At 46.4% G+C, this 20,980-nt stretch overlaps 1 protein-coding gene across 5 annotated transcripts in view; it reads right to left on the reverse strand.

The window, feature by feature from the left end:
• The window catches only part of GDPD5 (glycerophosphodiester phosphodiesterase domain containing 5), a 164,373-nt gene that overhangs the window by 38,068 nt on the left and 105,325 nt on the right, over positions 1–20,980 (reverse strand). For all 5 annotated transcript variants that reach the window (XM_083834215.1, XM_083834216.1, XM_083834218.1 and 2 more), the window contains 3 exons: positions 9,211–9,314; positions 2,360–2,453; positions 1,690–1,749 (listed from right to left, as the gene is read on the reverse strand). In XM_083834215.1, coding sequence (XP_083690341.1) covers positions 1,690–1,749; positions 2,360–2,453; positions 9,211–9,314 — 258 coding nt within the window. The remainder of the gene's footprint in view (positions 1–1,689; positions 1,750–2,359; positions 2,454–9,210; positions 9,315–20,980) is intronic.

Below are 20,980 nucleotides of genomic sequence, written 5' to 3' on the forward strand. Positions count from 1 at the left end.
ACCCCAGCTCCCTTAGAGCCACACTATTTCAAGAGTCCTCCTCATTAAGGGCTCCGAGTAACCAAAGCACAAAGCAATGCACGTCGACAGCTTATTTTGCCATGGGGCTTGTATGCAACAGTTGTTCTGCTCCCCCATCCTGCAATCAGACCTCTGGGCCCCCTGCCACAGCCTAACACCAGCACACAACACGATCCAATCTACTTTTCATCCATGTTTATCCCCCGAAGCTGAACTTCCAACTCAGTGGCAATGGAAGATTTTGCCAACTAGATTTCGCCAACTGGATTTCCTCAGAACACATCAAATTGCCCACGATGTTGCTGCCCTGCACAGCACAGGGCTGTCAGACCACAAGTCCATCTCCATTTCATCATCGTCTTCTCCCATCAGCTCTGATTTATCGCTTCTTCCCCTCCCCTGTGCAGCTCCAGCTCACCTTACAATCCTCAGCTCTTTCTGCACAGGAGGAAGTTGGAAGGAATCATGCTGTCTGCACATACCAGCCTTTCCCATGTGCTTTAATTTGGTTTTGAAGGTAACTCAGCATGGCTACAGGGAGAATATTAACTTATTCCAGCCTCTTGTCTCTCCCTTCTTGGAAAGCCGAAGGAAGGTGGTGTGGGGAAGGGAAGAGCGATAGAGCAAGATGCCTTAATATTTCCAAAAGGTGGGCTTTTTCAGAGGAAGGGAAGGGAAGGGTGGGTTTCTGTAGGCAAGAACCGATGCATCTCCAACACATGCCTCTTCTGGACTTGCTCATCCAAGCCCACCAGCCACCTGGAGCGTGTCTGAAAATACCATCTCCCCCGATGAGGAAACATATGTTAGACTCAAGGATCAACAACTTATTTTCCAGCACCAGTCAGACGGCCTCCGCCCCCTCTTTGCAGCACATCCTTCCCCCCTCCTGAGGAAGCACCATTTCTATCATTTCTAAATAAAAATAAAAGAGAGGGAGGGGATGTCTGTGCTCTCCCTGTCCCGGGGAAGGCACATCTGCTCACGCTTTGGTCCTTCAGGACCTTTCATATGCAGAACTGATTCCAGGGGGAGCTGCATATTGGCAGATTGAGGACAGGTCCCTTAATTATCTATTAGCAAATTGCCAGTTACAATTCAATCCTGCCAAGCCATTTTCTTTGGCACTGCCTCTCTCCGCAGCTTGCTAGCAACCCTTCTTCTCCCCTTCTGTGTTCCAAACACCAAATCTGTATCTTCTCTTACATTTCTCAGAAATCTTTTTGAAACTGCTTTAATGGAAATCGGGACCTCCTTGGGTTTCAGAAAGCCCCAACCTGCGCATCGTGCACCCCCAGCCCTAACACCTACATCATCTCCCAGGGCTCTTCCTCAGTCACTGACTCCAACCACATCCTGAACAGCTTCACATCCACCTAGCCTCTCCTCCGGGGCTGGGTTCAGCACAGAAAGAAGCATAAGAGGTGAAGAGCAGAGCGCTATGATGAACCAAGACTACAGTCAGGTTGCCCTAATGAAACAAGGCCAGGCTTTGGTTGCCACTGGTGCATAATTTGCTCAGTCCTCCAAGATGAGGACAAGCACCACAGACATCCAAAGGCCATCATTTTACCCCAAACAGCACGACAGTGAGTATCCCATTCAGCATCCACTCAGACTCATTTCGTTGAGATCTTTCTTGCTTCCGAGCTGGGAAGAGCCATTTACCTTGTGAAGCCAGTGCAGGTTCATCTGCTGTCCCACAGCTATGTGACATAGTGCTAGTATCTGGAAAGAAGAAAACAAGAGTCAGACAACAGCACATCAAGGCCATTCTGCGTTTACACGTGCAGGAACACACTACCGCCCCCAAAATACAACCAAACAAGCGAGGGCAGGAAGTGGGGTTGGGGTGGGGATGGTCCAGCAGGCAACACCCAGATCCTCCTGAATGGCGGGGATGGGGACGAAGAGACTTCAACCTCCAAGAGGCATGGAGTTGGAGAGTCTGGTCCATGGGTGCACAGCTCCTGGGGGGAATCCTACATGGGACAAGGCTGTCTGCCTGCATGGACACCACCTTGAAGATGGGGCCCCATCACCCTGGGGTGAGGGGAAACAACTTGCACTTGGGATTCAGATACACCAAAACCAAGACAGGGCCAGGAAACAAGAACTGTTTGTCTCCTCAGGCCAACTGCACCACCAGTTCTAGGGTGTCTAACTTAATCAGCTGGGGTCAGAGACCACGCATTTTTCACTTAATTTTAGGCAACTGAAGGCTGAGAGAGAAATCCCTTCTGAAAGAAAAATTGCTCAAGTTGTAGGCGGAGTGAGAAGCTCATGTCCTTTATTAAAAACAAACACAAAGACCTTCAGCAAATGGTGTTGTACTCACCAATAACACTGTAATGTACGTAAAGCCAGCAGCAGTCGTTACAAGTATTGGAATGGACCAGTCACTCCAATATCCCATTCGGTTATATAAAAACCTGAAAGGTAAATATGAAATAGAGATTAAGGGATTCAACAACATAGCAACTCCGCTAGGATTAGACAAGTCTGTAGAAAATGGGCCCTTCAGCTTCTACCGCACGGATAAGCAGCAAAAAAGCATAAACCATTCTGAAAAGTAAAACCAAAAAGCAGTGTTTGTGCTTTGATCCCTCGTGGGAAATTAACTCTGCAAAGAGGAATCCGACAATTATGTCAAACACAGCAACATCGTTACACTGGGAAAAAACATACAGGATGAGTTTTCAAAAAAAAAAATTCCCTATAAACAAGAGAAAAGTATCCTTGTATTTGCTGTTGTTTGCCTAAAGAATAGATCCAAACCTGTCCCATGTATTCATAAAGTAATAAATGTAATATAGAGATGGTATCAAGGATGAGGGAAGAAAAGTCTTGCTGAGCGTAACTGTTCTTTGTACTTAAGGCAAAAAACTATTTTCAGAGGGACAAGGTGATGGAAGACATTGGATCGTCTGTATGTATCAGAGACAGTGCCTTTTATTGCAATGGTCTGGAGAGAAAGTCCAATCCTGCAAGAGTGGAGACGGTCAAGAAGTGGGCTTGGGGCTTCCCCAAATGAGGCTGGTAGAGGAACCGCATCCTTCTGATCTTCTCCAGCCAACTCAAGGGTCTGTCTGCTGAGCCTGAAGGATGCTGTGAGGGTTCTTGGCCCAGCGAGTTCCCTCATCCCAGCCCTTCTGGTTACCTTAAAGCTAAGTAAGAGACAGGCCACTTGATGCCTCTGTGATACAACCTTTGCAAGAGGCAGCCACAGGACTGGACCCAGCACTGCAAGTGCAGCCTCACCAGGGCTGAGCAGAGGGGAAGGATCACCTCCCTTGACCTGCTGGCAATACTTTGCCTCATGCAGCCAAGAATACTGTTAACTTTCTTTGCAGCAAGAGCACATTGCTTCCTCATGTTCATCTTGGTGTCCACCAGGACTCTTAAATCCTTTTCTGCATCCTACAGGTCTATCTCCAAAGCATTTATCTCTAAAACAGCTTCTCTGGTAAGTGATGGTCTGGAGGAACCAGCAAATTTTCTACAGTTCCCCTGAGAACACACAGAAGAGCTGCTATCTCGTCAAGGTATAGCAGCACAAAAACAGAGGCCAGTTTTTTCCAGAACTGCTCTAAAACCAGAGAAGCCCATGCTCACTCCCTACCTCAGCTGCTGGGATTGCAGTGCTCGATCCCCACCAGCTCTCAGCTGCCTGCTAGGCTCCGTGCTCCTGCTGAAGCTGAATTTTGTCCTCCCGTCTCCTGTATTCACCCAGGCGCCCTCTCTGTTCTCAGTTATCAGGTTTCCCAACCCTATACTTCAGAGGGCAGATCTGGCTCAGCTGCCTGCCTCTTTCCATCGTGGTCACGAAGCCACAGCACAAGAGCTTTGTGAACAAGCGCATCAGGTGAAGCAGTCCATTACTGGCAGCACAGCCAGAGACAGTCCGTTGTGCCCGGCAGTGGGTCTCAAATGTCAAATTTGCATTTAAATAGCAATACACTTCCCAGTAAAGCTGTCCTGGAGATGGACTGGAGAGTCATTAAAGCACATTACAGCGAAGTCCTGTACTCTCCCTGGCCTAGAAGGCTGTCATGAAAAGCAAAGGGAAATAGAGCCCCAGGAACAGCATCCTCCCCAAAACAGAGGTGCCCCTTCTTCCCCATCCCTGCCTCCCAGACAAAAGCTGATATAACAAATAGGATTTTGGGGTGCAAAGGCTTTTGAAAACTCTCCAGATCCCTATGCACTACTAATAATACAATTATGGCACATGCATGTTTCCATGCTACTCCAGACACATGCCTATCAAAATTGGTGCTTCTGTCAGTGTCCAAAAGGACCCCCTTCTCCTCCCCAAAAAACAGCCAAGAAGGCAAAGCAGCTGAGACAGAGCTCAAAGAACCTGAGCAGGAGCTATCAAAAAGCTGAAACCAACAAAATAAGGATCAGTTTTAAAAAACAGCATCCCCAGAGCTGATGTGACCCTCAGTCTCATGCACTACAGCGTTTAAGAGAGGAGACAGACACTACTGCATGCAGCTGTAACTACACTTCAGCGAGGCCTGGAGGAAGGAGGTAGAAAAACCACCCTTAAAAGAGCAGCCACATGAATGACAAAGAGTAAAAGCTGTTGTTTGTTTGTTTTGTTTTGTTTTAATCGTATTATTGGATGATTTTGCAAGTTTTTCTCAAACCATCATCTCTTCAGCACAGCAGGCCAGATGCCTGCAGGATGCTCAGTCTTCCTTTTATTTCATGCACCAGTGTTGTCCAGGGCCACCATGGAGTCCGATATGTTCAATCACGCTCCCATCAAAATAAGCAGAGAACATCCCAAAAGTACCCAGGTCCCACCGCACCAGGAGAGAGGCAGCAAAATCCCTTCTTGAAACTTCTGAGAGTCCTAGTCTGACCTGGACTAAAGCATTTTCCAGTGAATTTTTGGGAAAGACACACCACTGGGTTGACTTGGATTTGTGTTAATTACCTCCATGTAAACCCACACTGTAATAAGGGATTCCATAATACAGTACATGAACTGGCCAAAACTTTTTTTGTTAGAATAAACTACAAACGCTGCATGCAAACAGCTCAAAGACTCAATCTCCTCCACAGCCCCCTTCCCATCACTAAAAATTTTGCATCATTCATCAGCCACAAACTCCGGCCTGACAACTTCCCCAGTTTGTTGTATCCAGAAAAAAAACTCCCACAAAGGATCTGCAAAGCAAATCCTCAGGCTAGACAAACACGACGTATACCCAGGTTCTGCTCTAGGATTCCAAGAAAAAAAAAAGGTTCCTCTGAATTCTTTGCTTGTGCCACCATTAACGCCTTCCCTAGCTCAGCTTCAGTACATTTCGAATTTTGCTCTGATGCCCCTTCAAAGTGGCCTTCAGGTCTTCACTTGATGTGCAAATGACTGTTTTAAAATGCTGTTTCCATGGTAGTTACAAAACAGATGAGCCTTCTCCAGAACTAAGGAAGGGGAAAAAAATTGCTAAATTTATAGTCTTGCTCTAGAGGAAATACAGCCAGGTTCACGTTACAGCACCTTCTGCATCCCTTATTAATGAAGTTCAAGAGTTTTGTCACAGTACGTAGGCTTCGACCTTGCACAGATCTGAAGTATAATGCAACAAAATGTTGACACAAGAAAAGGAAATGCCCAAAGCAAAATAAAAATAAAAATAAAAAATTAACAGATATTTACTTTCCATTTAAGAGACACAAAGGGCTTTCACTGACAAAGACCTCATTGCATATTCAGGCAGCAAACCTTGCAGAAAAAGGTTAAAAGCCTGCAGCAATACATGCCAGGCTATAATTTTACCTTGTCTTTCTTCAAAGCCCATTTCAATCCCAGAATAGTCCCTTAAGTCTCTGCAAGCTTAAAGGCCAAGTACACACATTTATGTAGGTAAACCCTACCACTACCACAATTTAATTAAGAGGTCAATTTGGTTTCTACATAGGCAGGTGCATCCACTGCAGAACCCTGGCCACATGGCCTGAACTGCAGGCAGGCTTTACTATGGTCACTTGTAGGTTTCTGCTTCCTCTTAATTCATCCCTATAAGCTGCTCAGCAGCATTTAGCAATGCCCTGCATGTGTGGGCTAAGAAATGAAGAACCTCTTAACGGATCCAGGTTTCAAGTGTCATTTAACCCAAAAACCACAAAGGATAGCACACTGAGAAGGATGCTGGGGTTATGGAGAACATAAGGTTGTGAAAGCCAACAGGACACCTCCATTATAAGTCAAACCACACATCAGGCTGGGTTAGGAGGATTGGGAAGTTGCTCTCCCATCTGCTCAACACTGGTGAGGTGACACCAGCACCACCCTGTCCTGGCTGGGGCCTCCCAGTTCAAGGAGGACATTGGAGGGGGTCCAACAGAGAGCTACCAAACCCAGATGGAGAGGCATCTGGGAAACAGGGCTTACTAGGAAAGCTTGAGGAAGCTGGGCTTGTTTGGTCTCACAGAAAACAGGTTAATAGATGATCTAATTGCTGCCTACACTGACAGACAGCAGTGAAGATGATGAAACCAATCTCTTCTCGGTGACATTGTCACAATGGGAAATGGCCCTTGCAGGTTTGAGTTGGACAACCTCCTCACAGAAGGTTGTGTGGAGCTGGAACAAAGCCGAGACAGAAGTTTTCATCCTTGGGGTTTCAGGACTTCACAGTCAACCTGGCCTTGTGCCGGTGGCAGTCCTACTTCAAGGGCTGGCTGGACGACACCTCCCATGTTCCTTCACCTGCTGTGGTGAGGCAGGCCAGAGGAGGTTCAGTGGAGTTGTCTGTACATGACGTGAGGAAGGACAGCTCATGAGGATGAGCTTCACAAGGCACAACAGAGCTCAGCAGCTCATCACATGAATGTGAAGGCAATTCCTTGTTCCAGGGCCTTCAGGGAGCCTGTCACCACCTCGGTGTGCTAGGCCCTGCACAATGATGGTGTTTGCCCCAAAGAGCCCTTCTTATATGAATATAAAAATACATAAATATGGAAAGGATGTTAAGATATTTGAATGCATCCAGAGGAAAGCATGTGTTCGAGGAGAAGCTGGGTTGGCTGGTCTGGAGAAAAGGAGGCTGAGAGGTGGCCTCATTGATCTGCAATTCCCTGAGGAGATAAAGCAGAGGGAGGTACCGGCCTCTGCTCCCTGGTCACCAACAGCAGGACACATGGGAACAGCACAAAGCTGCACCAGGGAGGGTCAGACGGGATGTATGGAAAAATTTCTTTACCATGAGGGTGGTCAGACGCTGACACAGGCTTCTTGGGGGAGGTGGTTGGTCAAGCCTGTCAGTGTTGAAAATAATAATGAGGATAATGCCCTCAGTAATGTGCTTTAACTTTTGGTTAGCCCTGAAGTGGCCAGACAGTTGGACTTGGTGATCTTTTAGGTCCTTTCCAAATGAACCATTCTATTCTGTTCTAGTCAGGGAGTGTTCATGGCTTGTAAATACATCACGGAGCAGAGAGGGAGGCAATAGGAACGAGTATCAAAAGAACATTGACCCCAGAAGTGATAGCCATATCCAGTCAGCAACAGGGTCACAGCTCTGCCGGGACCAAAATGGTGCTTTTATCACTTCTGTGTGTCCCATCTGGCTGGGAACTTTCCCCTAATTACCATCATCTTTTAATGGAGCCCACCCATCTGTGCAGGGAGGGAAGGGGGCAGGCTCAGCCTGCACGGACCCACAGTGGAAATTGTTTCCTCTCTCCCTGCAACTGACGTGGCTGCAATTAAAACCTCACTCCATGTTACCATCCTCCCCTCCCAGCCTTTCTGCAGCATTTCAGGCTGTCGTTAAGAAACCCTGCCGTTCTCCTCAACCTCTGGTGCGAGCGCATGGAGCAGGGGTCTAATTGGAGTTACAGCACATGCAAAGCACTGACCCATTTTCAGCACTGAATGGCAATGCTTGAATGGACAGATGTAGCCCTGTTATTTTGCATCCAGAGAGATTTTTCCATGGCTCTTGTGCACACAGTTTTTGCTTTTCCAGTGCTGTCAACCCAGAAGTGTTTCCAGTGCCCTGTGCACACTGGTTGCATGGTAAGTGAAATGCCCAAAAGACAAATACCTCTTTTGCACATGGAGCAGCCCTACACATCTCCTCCCACCCCCACATTAATATTTGGGAACCCCAAACTTTGCAGCACCACAGCTTTAGTGTCCATTCACAGCATTTCTAGGACATTCATCATCTTTACATAATTTTGTAGCCCTTTCTCAACTTTGAGCCAAAACCTATTTGGCTTTGTACTGGAGCAGTTCAGTCCTGTTCACGTCCTGTACTGAAGGCATAAGCTGAAAGAGGACTTGCAAAATAGCCTTAAAAATGAAAAAATAATCAAGCACTTTCTTCATGTTCTTGTTATAAACAGCAAGACCAATAGCGATGGGTTTCAGTTCTGAGTGTTGGTCTGAGGAAAGGAAAAACACTCTCCTGGGAGGAGAGAGCTCACATCATTAAGTTAGTAAACATTCTCCCTCACATAACTCTAGCATCTAAAGCAGGCAGTTTATTTAAGAGATCAACTACCCGCTGTGTTTTAAAATTCTGTTTAAATATTATTTTTGACAAGAAGATGTTGTCAAAGCGGTTTAGTTAGAACAGAGCCCAAGGTACTATAAAAATGTTTTAGGATGCTGCTGAGATGGTAAAAGAGAGGATGATTTCCAGCACTGAGGGGGACTTGGCAATACCCCAAACTGCCCAGCACATCCCCTTGGAAAGCTTTACAGCTTCTTCCAACATTGCAAAATTTTCCACACCCATGTCTGCTTCAGGCTGAATATTTTTTTCATTTATATTTATATTGTGGAAAGTTTTGGCCAGATTGCTCAGCTGCTTCCAAAAGGAGCCGACCGTAGAAACAAACAAATGAAAAAAATACAAAAGGCTTTTACGTGATTTCAGCTCCACTTTGTTTTTGCAAGCTGTTTCGGGGTGCACACCTGCCCCAACCTCTTACAGCCGAGAAATGGAGATAGGAGAGCACATTACATCTATCAGAGCAGATGGGCAGGAGCAGCTCTCTGCCTTCTCTCTCCACCTCGCTTTCCATTTACTTGTCATTAACAAGTCCATCAGAAGGACCCAAATGCATCTGACCTGGTATTGAAAAAGCCTTTTAGAGGCGTACAATAGCAGCCAGATCAGTTAAGGGCTTGCCTCCCCGCAGCGGGGAGGCTCTGCTCACCAGTTGATTTCATTGTAGTCATTGCGAACTTCCCACCAGAAGTAAAACCAGACCAGGGTCAGGAAGAAGGACAAGGTGAGGATCAGGAACCAGAGGCGCTCCCACTGTGGACAGAAAGAGAAATCACATTAATAGTATTCCATTTCCACATCTTATCTAGAGGCTGTTGGGGTTGGATGGCGTAATCGGGCATCTCCTAGGCAAGAGTTTACTCAAGACAGCATGAACCTGACTGCAAGAAGCTTTCAGGTTACCTCTAGGTTACAAACTTTATGGGTCAAACACTTGATACAGCTGCCCCAAAAGCCTCAAGTTAATTAGGTCAAATCTTTTCCCACTGATTTCAACAGATACCAACAGCCTAACATGCCAAGTATTTTGCGGGGCTTGCACAAAGAGGAGGAACTGTGTTAACACACAAAAGTGTTAGCAATCACAGCTGAAGGCACCTTGATGTCAAAAAACACTCAGCTCTGCTGGCTGGGTGAAGATCCCACCTCTTCTCCTCTCTCAGCATCAGCGCAGCAGGAGAGGGGAAGCAGTAACCTCTTCTCCTCCACAGGAGGTGGGAGATGCACCCCTTCTCCCCAGCTCTGGACAGAGGGGTCACATCACGGAGGTGAGCGTTGTGCAGTGCTGGGACGGTGTTCCTCCTGCACTTGGGGCAAGTGGAAAAAGGGAGCCTTTCTGGTACAGAGCTGGGTTGGGTTTTTTTTGGTTGGTTGAGCATTTCTGTTTTTTGAGGTGTTTAACTTTTCCATCCGCTTGTGAGAGATGCAACATGGCATCTTATTCTGCCATCAGCTCAGCCTAAATAACCGAGCAATTATCACACGGTAACAACTCTCCGTGGCAGGTTAGGGATGATACTGTGATACAGACACACAAACCCTTCCTCTCCTTCCCCTGGGGCACTCATTCTGGAGAGCCAAACCACCCAACCACAACATTTATTCCCACCACCACCACATATGCAAGTCTTTAGCAAATAATAACAGCAGCAGAAGAGACCACACCAGCGCCGGATGAAAGACATTTGCACCAATATTGAGTTTTGATAAATGTTTCAAATACCAACCACCACCCAAAATAAAAAATCCCTAACAGAGCTGTTGAGTACCCCTCTCCAACAGCACGGGTAAAATCCTAAACCGCAAGGACATCCATGGAGAGAACAGTGTTGCAAGAAGACTGTCCCTAACCAGCATTGTTTCCATGTGTTCCTTGTTGGTTTTACCCTGCAGGCATTAAATAGTCCACACATGTTTCCGCTTCAAATAGCATCCAGTTTGTTCGGAACAAAACACTGAAATAAATTAGTTATGGAAAATATTCAAATGAATCCTCTCTTCCCAGAATGAGTGAGAAGGGATGAAAAATTGAAGAAGTGCATGAGCAACTTTACTACTATAATTTCCTTCCAAACCCCGAGCACACACCATTAATCTCTTTTCAAAATGTCCTTTTCTCTAGTGAACTGTCTCACGGCTTTTCAATTATGCAAAACATAACCAGCATAAACACTGTTTTGGTGATATACAAGAAGTCCTACAATTCTCTGCCCTCCCTTTCCATCTTAAGGGCTGAAGCTATTTACTTGACTGTGTTGCCTGTTTCATCATGCATCACCCTGGATACCAGTCTTGTGATACAGCTCTTCCTCGTATGCTCCGTCTTATAAAAAGTGCCAAAAAGAAAGCAATAAAGGGTTGGAATTATTTAACTTTTGCTGTGCCAAAAAAAAAATAAAATTTTTTTTTTTGTTTTCTACCAGAAATTTCCAGTTCTTGGCCAGGGATTAGGATTAAAATTTTTCTTCATCTCAGCTGAAGTTTGTTAACCAGCTTCTATCAGACCTCAGCGGCACCAGGCATCTAATTCCATTAGGGGCTCTGCATCCCAGAAAAATGGGGCAAAAGGGACCAAAATAAGGTATGTAGGTACTTCTACAGTGCAGCTACTGAGTACAAGCAGACCCACATGGCCAAACCGCTCTGCCATGATTTTAGAAACTGTCCTCTCCCCACTTTACACACACATCTGCATCTACAGGCACAGATGGGTTCTCTGAGGGAAAACACTGAAATTGGAAAGGTTTCCAACCCAAATGCCCCACATTTGGTAGCAGGATGCCAGCCTTGGTATTTGCATCAACAACACACACCAGCCTTCCCTAGCACCAGAAGCAGCAGTGAGGCTGCAACATCTCTCCATGATGAACCACCTCCACACCCAGCCACTACAGCACAGCTGAACCAAGCCTCTCCACCCGAGAAATTGTGGATTAAAATCCACCCATGCAACATTTGGGTTCTGTAAACACCCAAGCCAAAATCCTTTCACAGCTCTGCTCCGTCCCACCAGAGCTCTCCAGGAGGAAGCGATTCCTTACCCTTTCTGCAGACTGTTTCCCTAGGTGCCTTCCAGTCTGTAGATCTCCAAACCTGCAAATCCCATTTTCCCTGTTGTTTGCTGTTTTCTCCTCCTCTTCTGGGTCTAACACCTCCTCGTACCCATCAGTAACACTGTTGAATCAATTAAATGGTTTTTCATGGCACATAAGGTCTAAAGCATCTCAAACGCTGAGATATCAGTCTATGATATGAATCTGACTCTTTGCTGGCTCTAAAAACACTACCAAAACCACAGTCATGGAAAATTATCTATTAAAGAAAATAAAGTTAAGTTGTTCTTTGCTAATACAATTACTACGTTTTGAAGAAAATGAGTGAAGGTTAGAAAGCAATCCTTGATTTTGCATTAGCATTGCTTCCAAAAAAAAAAAAAAATCATTTCTCTCTTTAAAAGGTCTTTATGGGATAACTTTGGCCAGTATTCATGCACTGGACGACACCGATCTGATAAACAACCCAAAGAAAATATTTCAGAAGAGGTTTTTTTCCCCCTCCTATATATATACATGGAATATATATATATATATATTCATTTACATGCAAGTAGCATAGCTGACGTCAAGCTCTCCAAAAGCTATTTTGGGTCTGTTCCATGGTGGTACACCTGCCAGATACACTTGCCTGGCTGATTCTGTGAAAACTCCATCAGATTCTTTGTAAGTTGAAATATTCTAGCAAGTTACAGCACGGGCTTGGATGGGTCTTCAGAAAAACGGGGAACATCTCCCCGGCACCACCAAGGTGATTCAGCACCAACTGAACCAGAGCAAGCCTGACCCACGTGCACTGGTTGTGGTCTGGGTCCTGCTCAACCTCCGTCCAACAGCCCCTCATTCAAATTGCTTTACAGGCCCCCTACTTTGCAGGCTCCCACATGCTTTATGGAAGGTTGCCATCTGCTATGTGCAGCAGCTTCTAACCTCTACTGCCAAAAATAAAGGACTTAAAATCGTGTCTTCCCAATCACTCCATCACAGCCACAAGTAGGTGGAGGAAATGGTGCTACCTCACCTACAGAAGTTCAGGCAGAACCACTACAAGTTTGGAAGGTGCTCGAGAAAAAGATGTCTACATTTTCAGCTCTGCGAGACTTCACAAGTATGACAGAACTGACGTTTTTGGCAGTTCTTGTAGAAAGCCTGCTCCTCCCACCCCTTCCTCATTCCCCTTCCTTTCTCTTCCCACCGGGATAAGATGAGTAATGGCTGGTTATCTATAACCGAGCTTTACCATGCTCATCTCACACAGCGCTCAGAATTGTCCTGCTAAGGAACCCAGCTGAGCACATTTGCATTAGCACCCTCTCAGGATGCATTTTGGAAGCAGCTCACCCTTCGGTCCTGCTCTTTGTGCTCTGGTTCACAGCGCAGAAGGGTTCTGGGTGCAGCTAAACCAGAAGATACTCTCCAGGATTGAACCCAATACATCTCAGCCACAAAGACACGCTCAGCCCACAGGATGAGACTAGAGCAACTCCCAAGTGACCACACCATCACCTCCTCCTCCTCCAAAAGGCTTGGGTCATGGACAATGGATCTCAGCACCACAATATTTGCTAATGCAGACGTGGCCATGGTGGCTCATGGAATGAGGAAGACAGAATTTGTCTTATTAAACAAAAATTTAACGTTAAATAAAAGGAATAAATGAAGAGTCAACATTTTCCTCCAGCTAAGAAGCTGGACAGGCCTTGTTCCACATGCCAGTTAAGCTAAAAAAAGCCAACAGATGCATGGAGTGGACCTTTGCCAGGCGCACACAGCAACATGGCCAGCGCCCAAAGAAAGACGGAGATAATCTCATTTAATACGACAGAAGCGGCTTTGAAGTAAGAATATTTCAAAAGGAAGTCTTAGTGTTTTACCCACATTCTCACCATTTTTGTTCCTCCCAAACGCCCGCCCTATGTCAGGTGGGAGTGTGACCAAGTCCAAAGTGAGCAGGATGGTGAAAGACAAATTGAAAGAAAGACACGGAAAGATGCAGCTTGTGGTTCAGTTGTGAAGTCGGCTTGTGTACTTTGTCTTCTCCTGAGCTGCAAGTTTTTATCTAGGTTGTTAGAAACAGCCCTGAACTTCATACCGTGGTGCACAGAAAAGATTCTCCACTTTGGGGATTTCAGGCTTTGTTTAACTGAACCAGCCCCTTCTGCTGCGACTCCCCGACACAGACGAAGGTCACAGCTTTATTTACCACCTGGCACCAGTGGAGCAGGAAAGCAGACAGGCTCAGGAAGATTATCTTTATTTCCTACAGGATCTGTAGGAGATGAAATGAAATTCATCTGCACACAAATCCCACCTACCCCTCCTACAGGGTAGACGTAATTTAGTCAAGCCTGCTGTATCAGAAACAATGAGATTTCTCACCCAGTTCTACAGCCTGATTGCATTCATGCTGGAAGACAACCCTTGGTGTGATATCATTTTTAAACCAAAGAAATTTGTTAAGCACATTTTGAAGCCACGGTGGTGGTCTTTTGTTTTTTGTTTTGTTTTTTAAAGTTTCTTTAGAGGAGATGCCCTGGCTATCACTAGAAAGTGATCCTCTGCCAAAACTAGCCATGTGCAGAACTAACGCCCATCTGCCACAGCTATTCCCTGCTGAATTACCGGATGAACACATTTCAGTGCTGTGCTGTTCTGGAGATGAAAGAACCATCGTGTCCATTTGATAATTTACTTGAAGAACCCTTATCAAATCTCTAGATCACCAAACTGGCCACTATGTTCCCCCCAAAAAGCAGATCAGTACAGCGTAATGATCTGAATAGGGTGTGGTTTGGTCTCAGAAAAGCAAGGAAATATTTAAAATCTTAAGAGGGTGAGAGCCCAGTGATTGAAAGGAACATGTGTCCTTCTACGTTTAAATTATTCTTATTTTTAAAGCAAGCTAGATCTATCTGAAGTACGTCCTAAACCCCCATCTGGAGCACACAGGAAAAACAGAGGGGGTACAACATGTTGCAAGACCACAGTAGCTTGCTTATTTACCACCAAATTTATTCCCAGAGCTCACCAAAATGCCGTACAATGCTCAAACACGAGCTAAGCTGCCCCCTTCACCCCTCGTTTGCGCTCAGCTGGAGGAAGACACTGCATTTTCAGAAGGGACACTACACTGTTGGCTTGAGGACTGCTCTGCTAAAGCCAAAAAAAGCCAAGACCGCAGCCAGCTGATTTACTGGCAGCTTATGGATGAAGCCGAGCATAAGCAGTTTGCTTCACTGAAGTTGCTGGACTCACCCCGGTCATCACCGAGCCTGAAAAGTTGTCAGAAACCTGTCAGCTCGCCCCATGCAAGCAGCATGGCTTAATGTCCTTGAGATGTGCCTGCACCTCCTGGCACGGGGACAAAACCCCAGGAGCCCCTCTAAAAGCAAACCCACCACCTCCAGCATCCTCTCTAGCAAACAGAAGCAGCGTTGGGTTTCAAAACGAAGGGGAAGGAGAGAAGCCAGCTCTGAACTGCGAGCGGTGAGAGGAAATGCCAGCGCCGGAAGGATTAAGGGCTCCATTCCTCCGCGGACAGCTCACAGCAAACAAATGCTCAGCGCTCAGTCAATGTGGGTGAAGTTGGGTCCCTTCCAACTTGCATGTCCCTCGAAGCCTTCCGGAACGAATGCCACTGTCATAAGGCCACCGGGAGCTTGCCCTGATTTGTACCGGGGTAATTAATCTTAGCAGCTGACGGGTGCAAGCAAGCATTTTGTCCAGCCCCTGTTTGGATTCACACCTCACCGTGAGGATTGTACAGCTCCTTACATCAATCTTTTCCCCGTGGTAGGTTCCAAAGCTCCCCCAGAGCAGCCAAAATCATGGTGAGCAAGATTTCACCTACAGGTCTTAAAAACGGGGGTGAGGTTGGGGGTGCCTGGAAGTGAGGAGATGCAGAACAAAGCAGATTTCTTTTTTTTTTCCCTGATTAAAATCTAATTTTCTTTAAAAGACTAAAAACCAGAAAAACGTTTACCACAAAAGCCATTCAGAGGAAAAATTCCTCCACAAATCAGCAGGTTGTTGGGTCAGACGAATGCACCGGGTGGGGTACCATGCTTTTTCACAAAGCACCACCAAACCTTTAATGGAGAGAAAGGGGGCTTGAAGCAAGGCAAGAACAGACATGCATTCACAACTGAAGCTAGTCTGCTCTCCAGGTGCCTCAGTCTTTTAACAAAGTTCAATAAAGCAGAAAGACAGTTCTTCGAAAGCAGGGCTCAACCGGCAAAAGGAAAAAACAAAACACAACAAAAAAAAACCTATCTATTGATTCCTTTCAGACTCAAAGCTCCCTTAGCCTGAAGGGCCTCAAATCAAGAAAGATCATCACTAGCATTTACAAACATAAACCACAGACAGCAAGAAGAAAGGCCCTTCGCCAGAGATCGCTACACAGGGACACAACCTGCACTTGAAAAGCAAAGACAGGAAGGATGGGTAGAGTTTGCTACCAGCCAAAAAAGACAGCATGACAGCCGGGGGGCTGAAGGGCAGTGAAAGGATCAGACAAGCCCACTGAAATCAATAGAAAAACTCCAAGTCACTTCCCTGTGCCCTGGCTTTGAACCAGAACCTTTTATTGCTAGATTCATTATTTCAGGAAGGTGGATAAATTGAGTTTCCTTTCAATTCCACATTCCTCTCTGCCGTTAATTTATATTTCACACCGCACCAGGAAATCTCTCGTCATTAAATGCTACTGGCAGAGCAGGCGCCTTCCCTGTCTCGCTGCTACTTCAAGCAGAACTGCGGATTATTCTGCCAAAACTGTTCAGAGATCACCTTCCTTCTGTTAAATGCACATTTTTTTCAACCTTCTTCATAAATCCAAACCCCGAGTGCTCCATGGTACCATATTTTGAAAATTCAGTGCAAACCAGAGCTCTAAAAACATCTGACTCACCTCTCCGCATGAGCATTAAGTTATAATAAACATTGCGCAGAGCAAACAATCCTAAAAATCAGGCAGAGCAGAAAATTATTTTTTCCATTTCACCTGCTGATAGCATCTGTTTTCTGGTCAGAGGTTTCCGAGACCAGAAAACTTTCAGCCTATTTCTAATAAATAGAACCAGCTACTGAAAGATGTGGAAGGAAGTCACTCTACACTGAAAAAATAGCAAGTATATTTATGTGTAGCTACCCCAGACAAAAATTATTATCAATGCATATGTGAGTTTATAGCAGTCTCCACGTACAGTCATCCAGAGGTTTGCTCCAAGCAAGGGTTTCAATCTAGAATTTCAATGTAAATCTCTAGATGTACAAAATTTCAATCTAAATTTGCTCTGGAGGAAGCTGGTCCTCTTTGCTGGCTACATAAAGAGCCTCTGAGAGCATCCTCTCACTTTTAAAAATTACACCCAGATAGCTTGAATTCCTCCCTGTCATCCAACTCATGGAGTCACCATCCCTGGGGATGTTCAAGGACAAGTTGGACATGGTGCTTAGGGACATGGTTTAGTGGGTGACATTGGTGGTAGGGGGACGGTTGGACCAGATGATCTTGGAGGGCTTTTCCAACCCTAATGATGCTGTGATTCTATGGGTTAGGTCAGAGGTTGGACTAGGTGATCTTGGAGGTCTCTTCCAACCTCGATGATTCTGTGATTCTTTGAATCAACGCTGTTGGAAACACGTTTCACCTCCAGTCCCCATGATCACAGAGGGTTTGCATGATGACTTTGTGCACAAGGGGTGTGAAAGAGTCTCAGCCTTCCGTCCACTCCCCGCGGTGTCTTTGGGAACACCACCATCTGAACCAGGACCTGGGCATGCCACACGAGGTGGCACATGCCTGCTGGGGAGCCTCTCCCAGCACAACCTGTGCTCCCCAGCCAGAAACCAAGCGGCGGTCGGAGGGACCGGCTGGCAGTTAGAAATGCCCGTCACCCGACATGAAGAGGGTTCTTGTTCAAGCCAAAGCGCCCCTGGGAATTCACGGCTTTCGGCCCTCGTGCCAGATCCCACCCATTCTGTCTCCTGAGCACAGTAAGCCTTCTGTTCCTTCAAAAAAAAATATATCGAACTAGAGCAGGAAGGAGCTTTTTGACTTTTTTTCCCCCCTCTTTCCTGGTCAGAAAAATCCCAATTGTCAAGAACTGAAGTCTTTTATAGGATCCATGCCATTTGAAAGCAAATTCTTGCCGAAGGGCATCTCGGCTCGAGGTTGGAATTTCTGCTCGGAGGACACCCAGGGCACACCAAGCCCTCCCCCAGCCTGGCAGCGCATCACTTAGGACACAAGTGAATGGAGAGCAACAGCACAAATGCAAAGAAACCAACTCACACATTTTTCTTCACCTCTGCCTGTCCAACAATGCTGTTGGAACAGCTGCTGGGTGGGTGATATGGGAAGTTAAAGGGGGAAATACAAAAGTCTGGAGGGGTGACAACATGACACAACCTCACCCTCCTGAAGAAGGACATCAAGGCCCTGGAGCGTGTCCAGAGAAGGGCTCCGAAGCTGGGGAAGGGCCTGGGACACAAGTCCTGTGAGGAGCGGCTGAGGGACCTGGGGGGGTTTGGGCTGGAGAAGAGGAGGCTCAGGGCAGGCCTTATTGCTCTCTGCAACTGCCTGAAAGGAAGGGGTGGGGAGCTGGGGGTCGGCCTCTGCTCACAGATAACCAGTGATAGGACCTGAGGGAATGGCTTCAAGTTGTGACAGGGGAGATTCAGGTGGGAAATGAGGAGACATTTCTTCTCAGCAAGAGTGGTCAGGCATTGGGACGGGTTGCCCAGGGAGGTGGTGGAGTCCCCGTCCCTGGGGGTGTTCAAGGCAAGGTTGGACATGGTGCTTGGGGACATGGTTTGGTGGGTGACGTTGGTGGTAGGGGGATGTCTGGACCAGATGATCTTGGAGGTCTTTTCCAACCTTAATGCTTCCAGGATTCTGTGAAGACTGCTATTGTAACTCTAGCCACGAACCTGACTGGCTTTTTATTTGCATTCAAACTCAACCTCGGATCAAGGTTTGGTTGGCTTCAGTCTTCTCCTCATCAAAGTCCACATCCATAACCAGAGCAAGCCATCCAACATCAGTCCTGCCCTGCCAGCACTAGGATCTCCAGCCAACAGCTACTCCAGACTACCCGATTGACTTAAGGCACCCTGATCAGATCTGATTACTGTTCTAAGGACAATCAGGAGCGATTAGGGTTTCCCAGCATTGACAAAAGAACAAAAAATGAGAGCAAGCAGTGACTCGAAGCAAGTTACATTAGTACCTCTACAACTCCATGCAGATTGATGTCCTGATGCCCTTGGGCTACTGGGAGGTCTTCTCCACTGTGCTCAGCCCCACTGTTACACATCTAACACTGCTTCTCCCATCACTCCCTTTAAATTCAAGCTTTCACCCCAGAAGAAAGCATCTATGAGTTTAAGTGCAAGGCCTTCAGAAGAGGTAAGCTCTATCAACCGCAGCAGCCACACAACCTGTGGATGAACCTCTTCTCTATCCCCCTGCCACAAGATATTCATCATTTTCTCACTGGAGGCTTTATCTCCAGAGGCATCCAAGAAAACCAGGTCTTCACACCTGCAGACACAGCAAGACTGGGAAGATCTTTCACCTTCCTGCAGTGCACATCATCCTTGTGTCCCTAGATATCCACTGGCCTGGGGCTGCATCTGCCTTTAACAAGTGACTAGATTTCACTGAAGGATCAAGGCCACGTAGTCCTAAATAATTGCTCTCTACCTCAAGAGCAAATACAAGAGCTGAACTCAAATTGGAGCACCACCATTACTCACGTGTGATTTCAGGTCATTTAAACCCACTCCCGGGTACTAAGAAGAGTTTACTAATGAGCCTTCACTACACTATTTTCTGACATCTTCAAGAATCAATTTCCTGCAGACATTTATCAGCATTAGCTTAGAGAGGGAAGGAGGCAAGCTAACATTTATCCAGTAAATACAAAAGAAAAATTGAAGGCATGATTCTTCATTTCCGGATTACCCAATTGGATCTCCTTTGCACTAACAAAAGAAAATCATCTTCGAGCAAGTTATTAAATCATCTCTGAAGATGAAAGATGACTACATCTTCCAGCTGCGCCCATTCGAACCAGGAGATGAGAGGAACAAAAGCAAACATCAGCTGAAGGATTTTGTCAGTGTGCGATACTTCAGCTCCTACAGCCAAGTTACAATTTCACAAATAATTTACGGGGTATAAATTCATAGTCCTTACAGCAGAACTGTGTACCAGAAACATGGAGAGTTCTCCATCCCAGCCAGTTTTGAGCTTATTATCTCTGACCACACTATCCTAGATCAAACTCGGACACTAATAAACATTTAAAGGCAGAATAAGTGAAAGTGCAAGGGGCTCCAAACTCCCACTGAAAGCAGGGTCAGTGTAGGTCAGGTTGCTCAGTGCAATGTCCCAGTAAGGTCTGAATGTCTCCAAGGGTGCCAATTCCCAGATCCTGCTCCAGGGTTTGGCCACCCTCGTGAGGAGCAGCTTTCACAGCAACTGGAATTTCATAGTATCATAGAATATCCCAAGTTGGAAGGGACACATAAGGATCATCGAGTCCAACTCCTGGCACCATAATTTCCCTTGATGCATTTTGCATCCCTTGCCTCTTGCTTGGTTCCCTCTGCTTCTCCCTGACCACTCTATAATTAAACTTCCCCTTCCTTCCCCTCCCCTTCTCCCACTGCACAACCTTCAGCTTCTCCTTGTAGGTTGCAGGCTCCAGTTTGATGGCCCCACTGGGCTCACCTGGCTGTTACTGCCTGCCTGGTTTTGGGGAGCCCCAAACCAGACCCAGTGCTCAGATCTCAAACGTCAGTAGAGAGGAAAAGCCCATCCCTCGAGCTGCTGGCTGCTCTTCCACTGCTGCAGGCCAGGATGCAATCAGCTTTCGCTGCTCAAAGTGCATCCAGTAGCTGAACCTCGTACTGCAGAGGGATATAATAAAGGGAACGCACCTTGCACTCCCAAATACCCGAAGCATCTCAGTGACCAGATCAATACCTGACTCGTAGATGTTGACCTAAGCAGACCTTACATACATCGGGAACAGAATCAAGGCGCCTGGTCTTTGATTTCCTCGCCTTAAAGAGGCCACAGAGGGATCAGGCTTTCATCTTTTTGTGAGGTTGAAGACTCACGAGACCAAGAGAGAGCACACAGCAGCGAGCAGGACTCCACAATGCATCAGTTGGCTCTCACAGTACTTTGTAATCTGTCCAAAGGCATCATTATCCCTCCATCTAACAACCAAGACCGCAAACACTGGGTACAAAACTCTGCTGCAACACATTCCCCACCTCTTGCTTTACTCTTCATTCTCATTTTCTCCCTTTCTTTGCTTAGCACTTCAGATCTCATACAGTATACAA

The sequence above is a fragment of the Anser anser genome (genome assembly GCF_964211835.1).
Source record: "Anser anser genome assembly, chromosome: 1".
NCBI lineage: Eukaryota > Metazoa > Chordata > Aves > Anseriformes > Anatidae > Anser > Anser anser.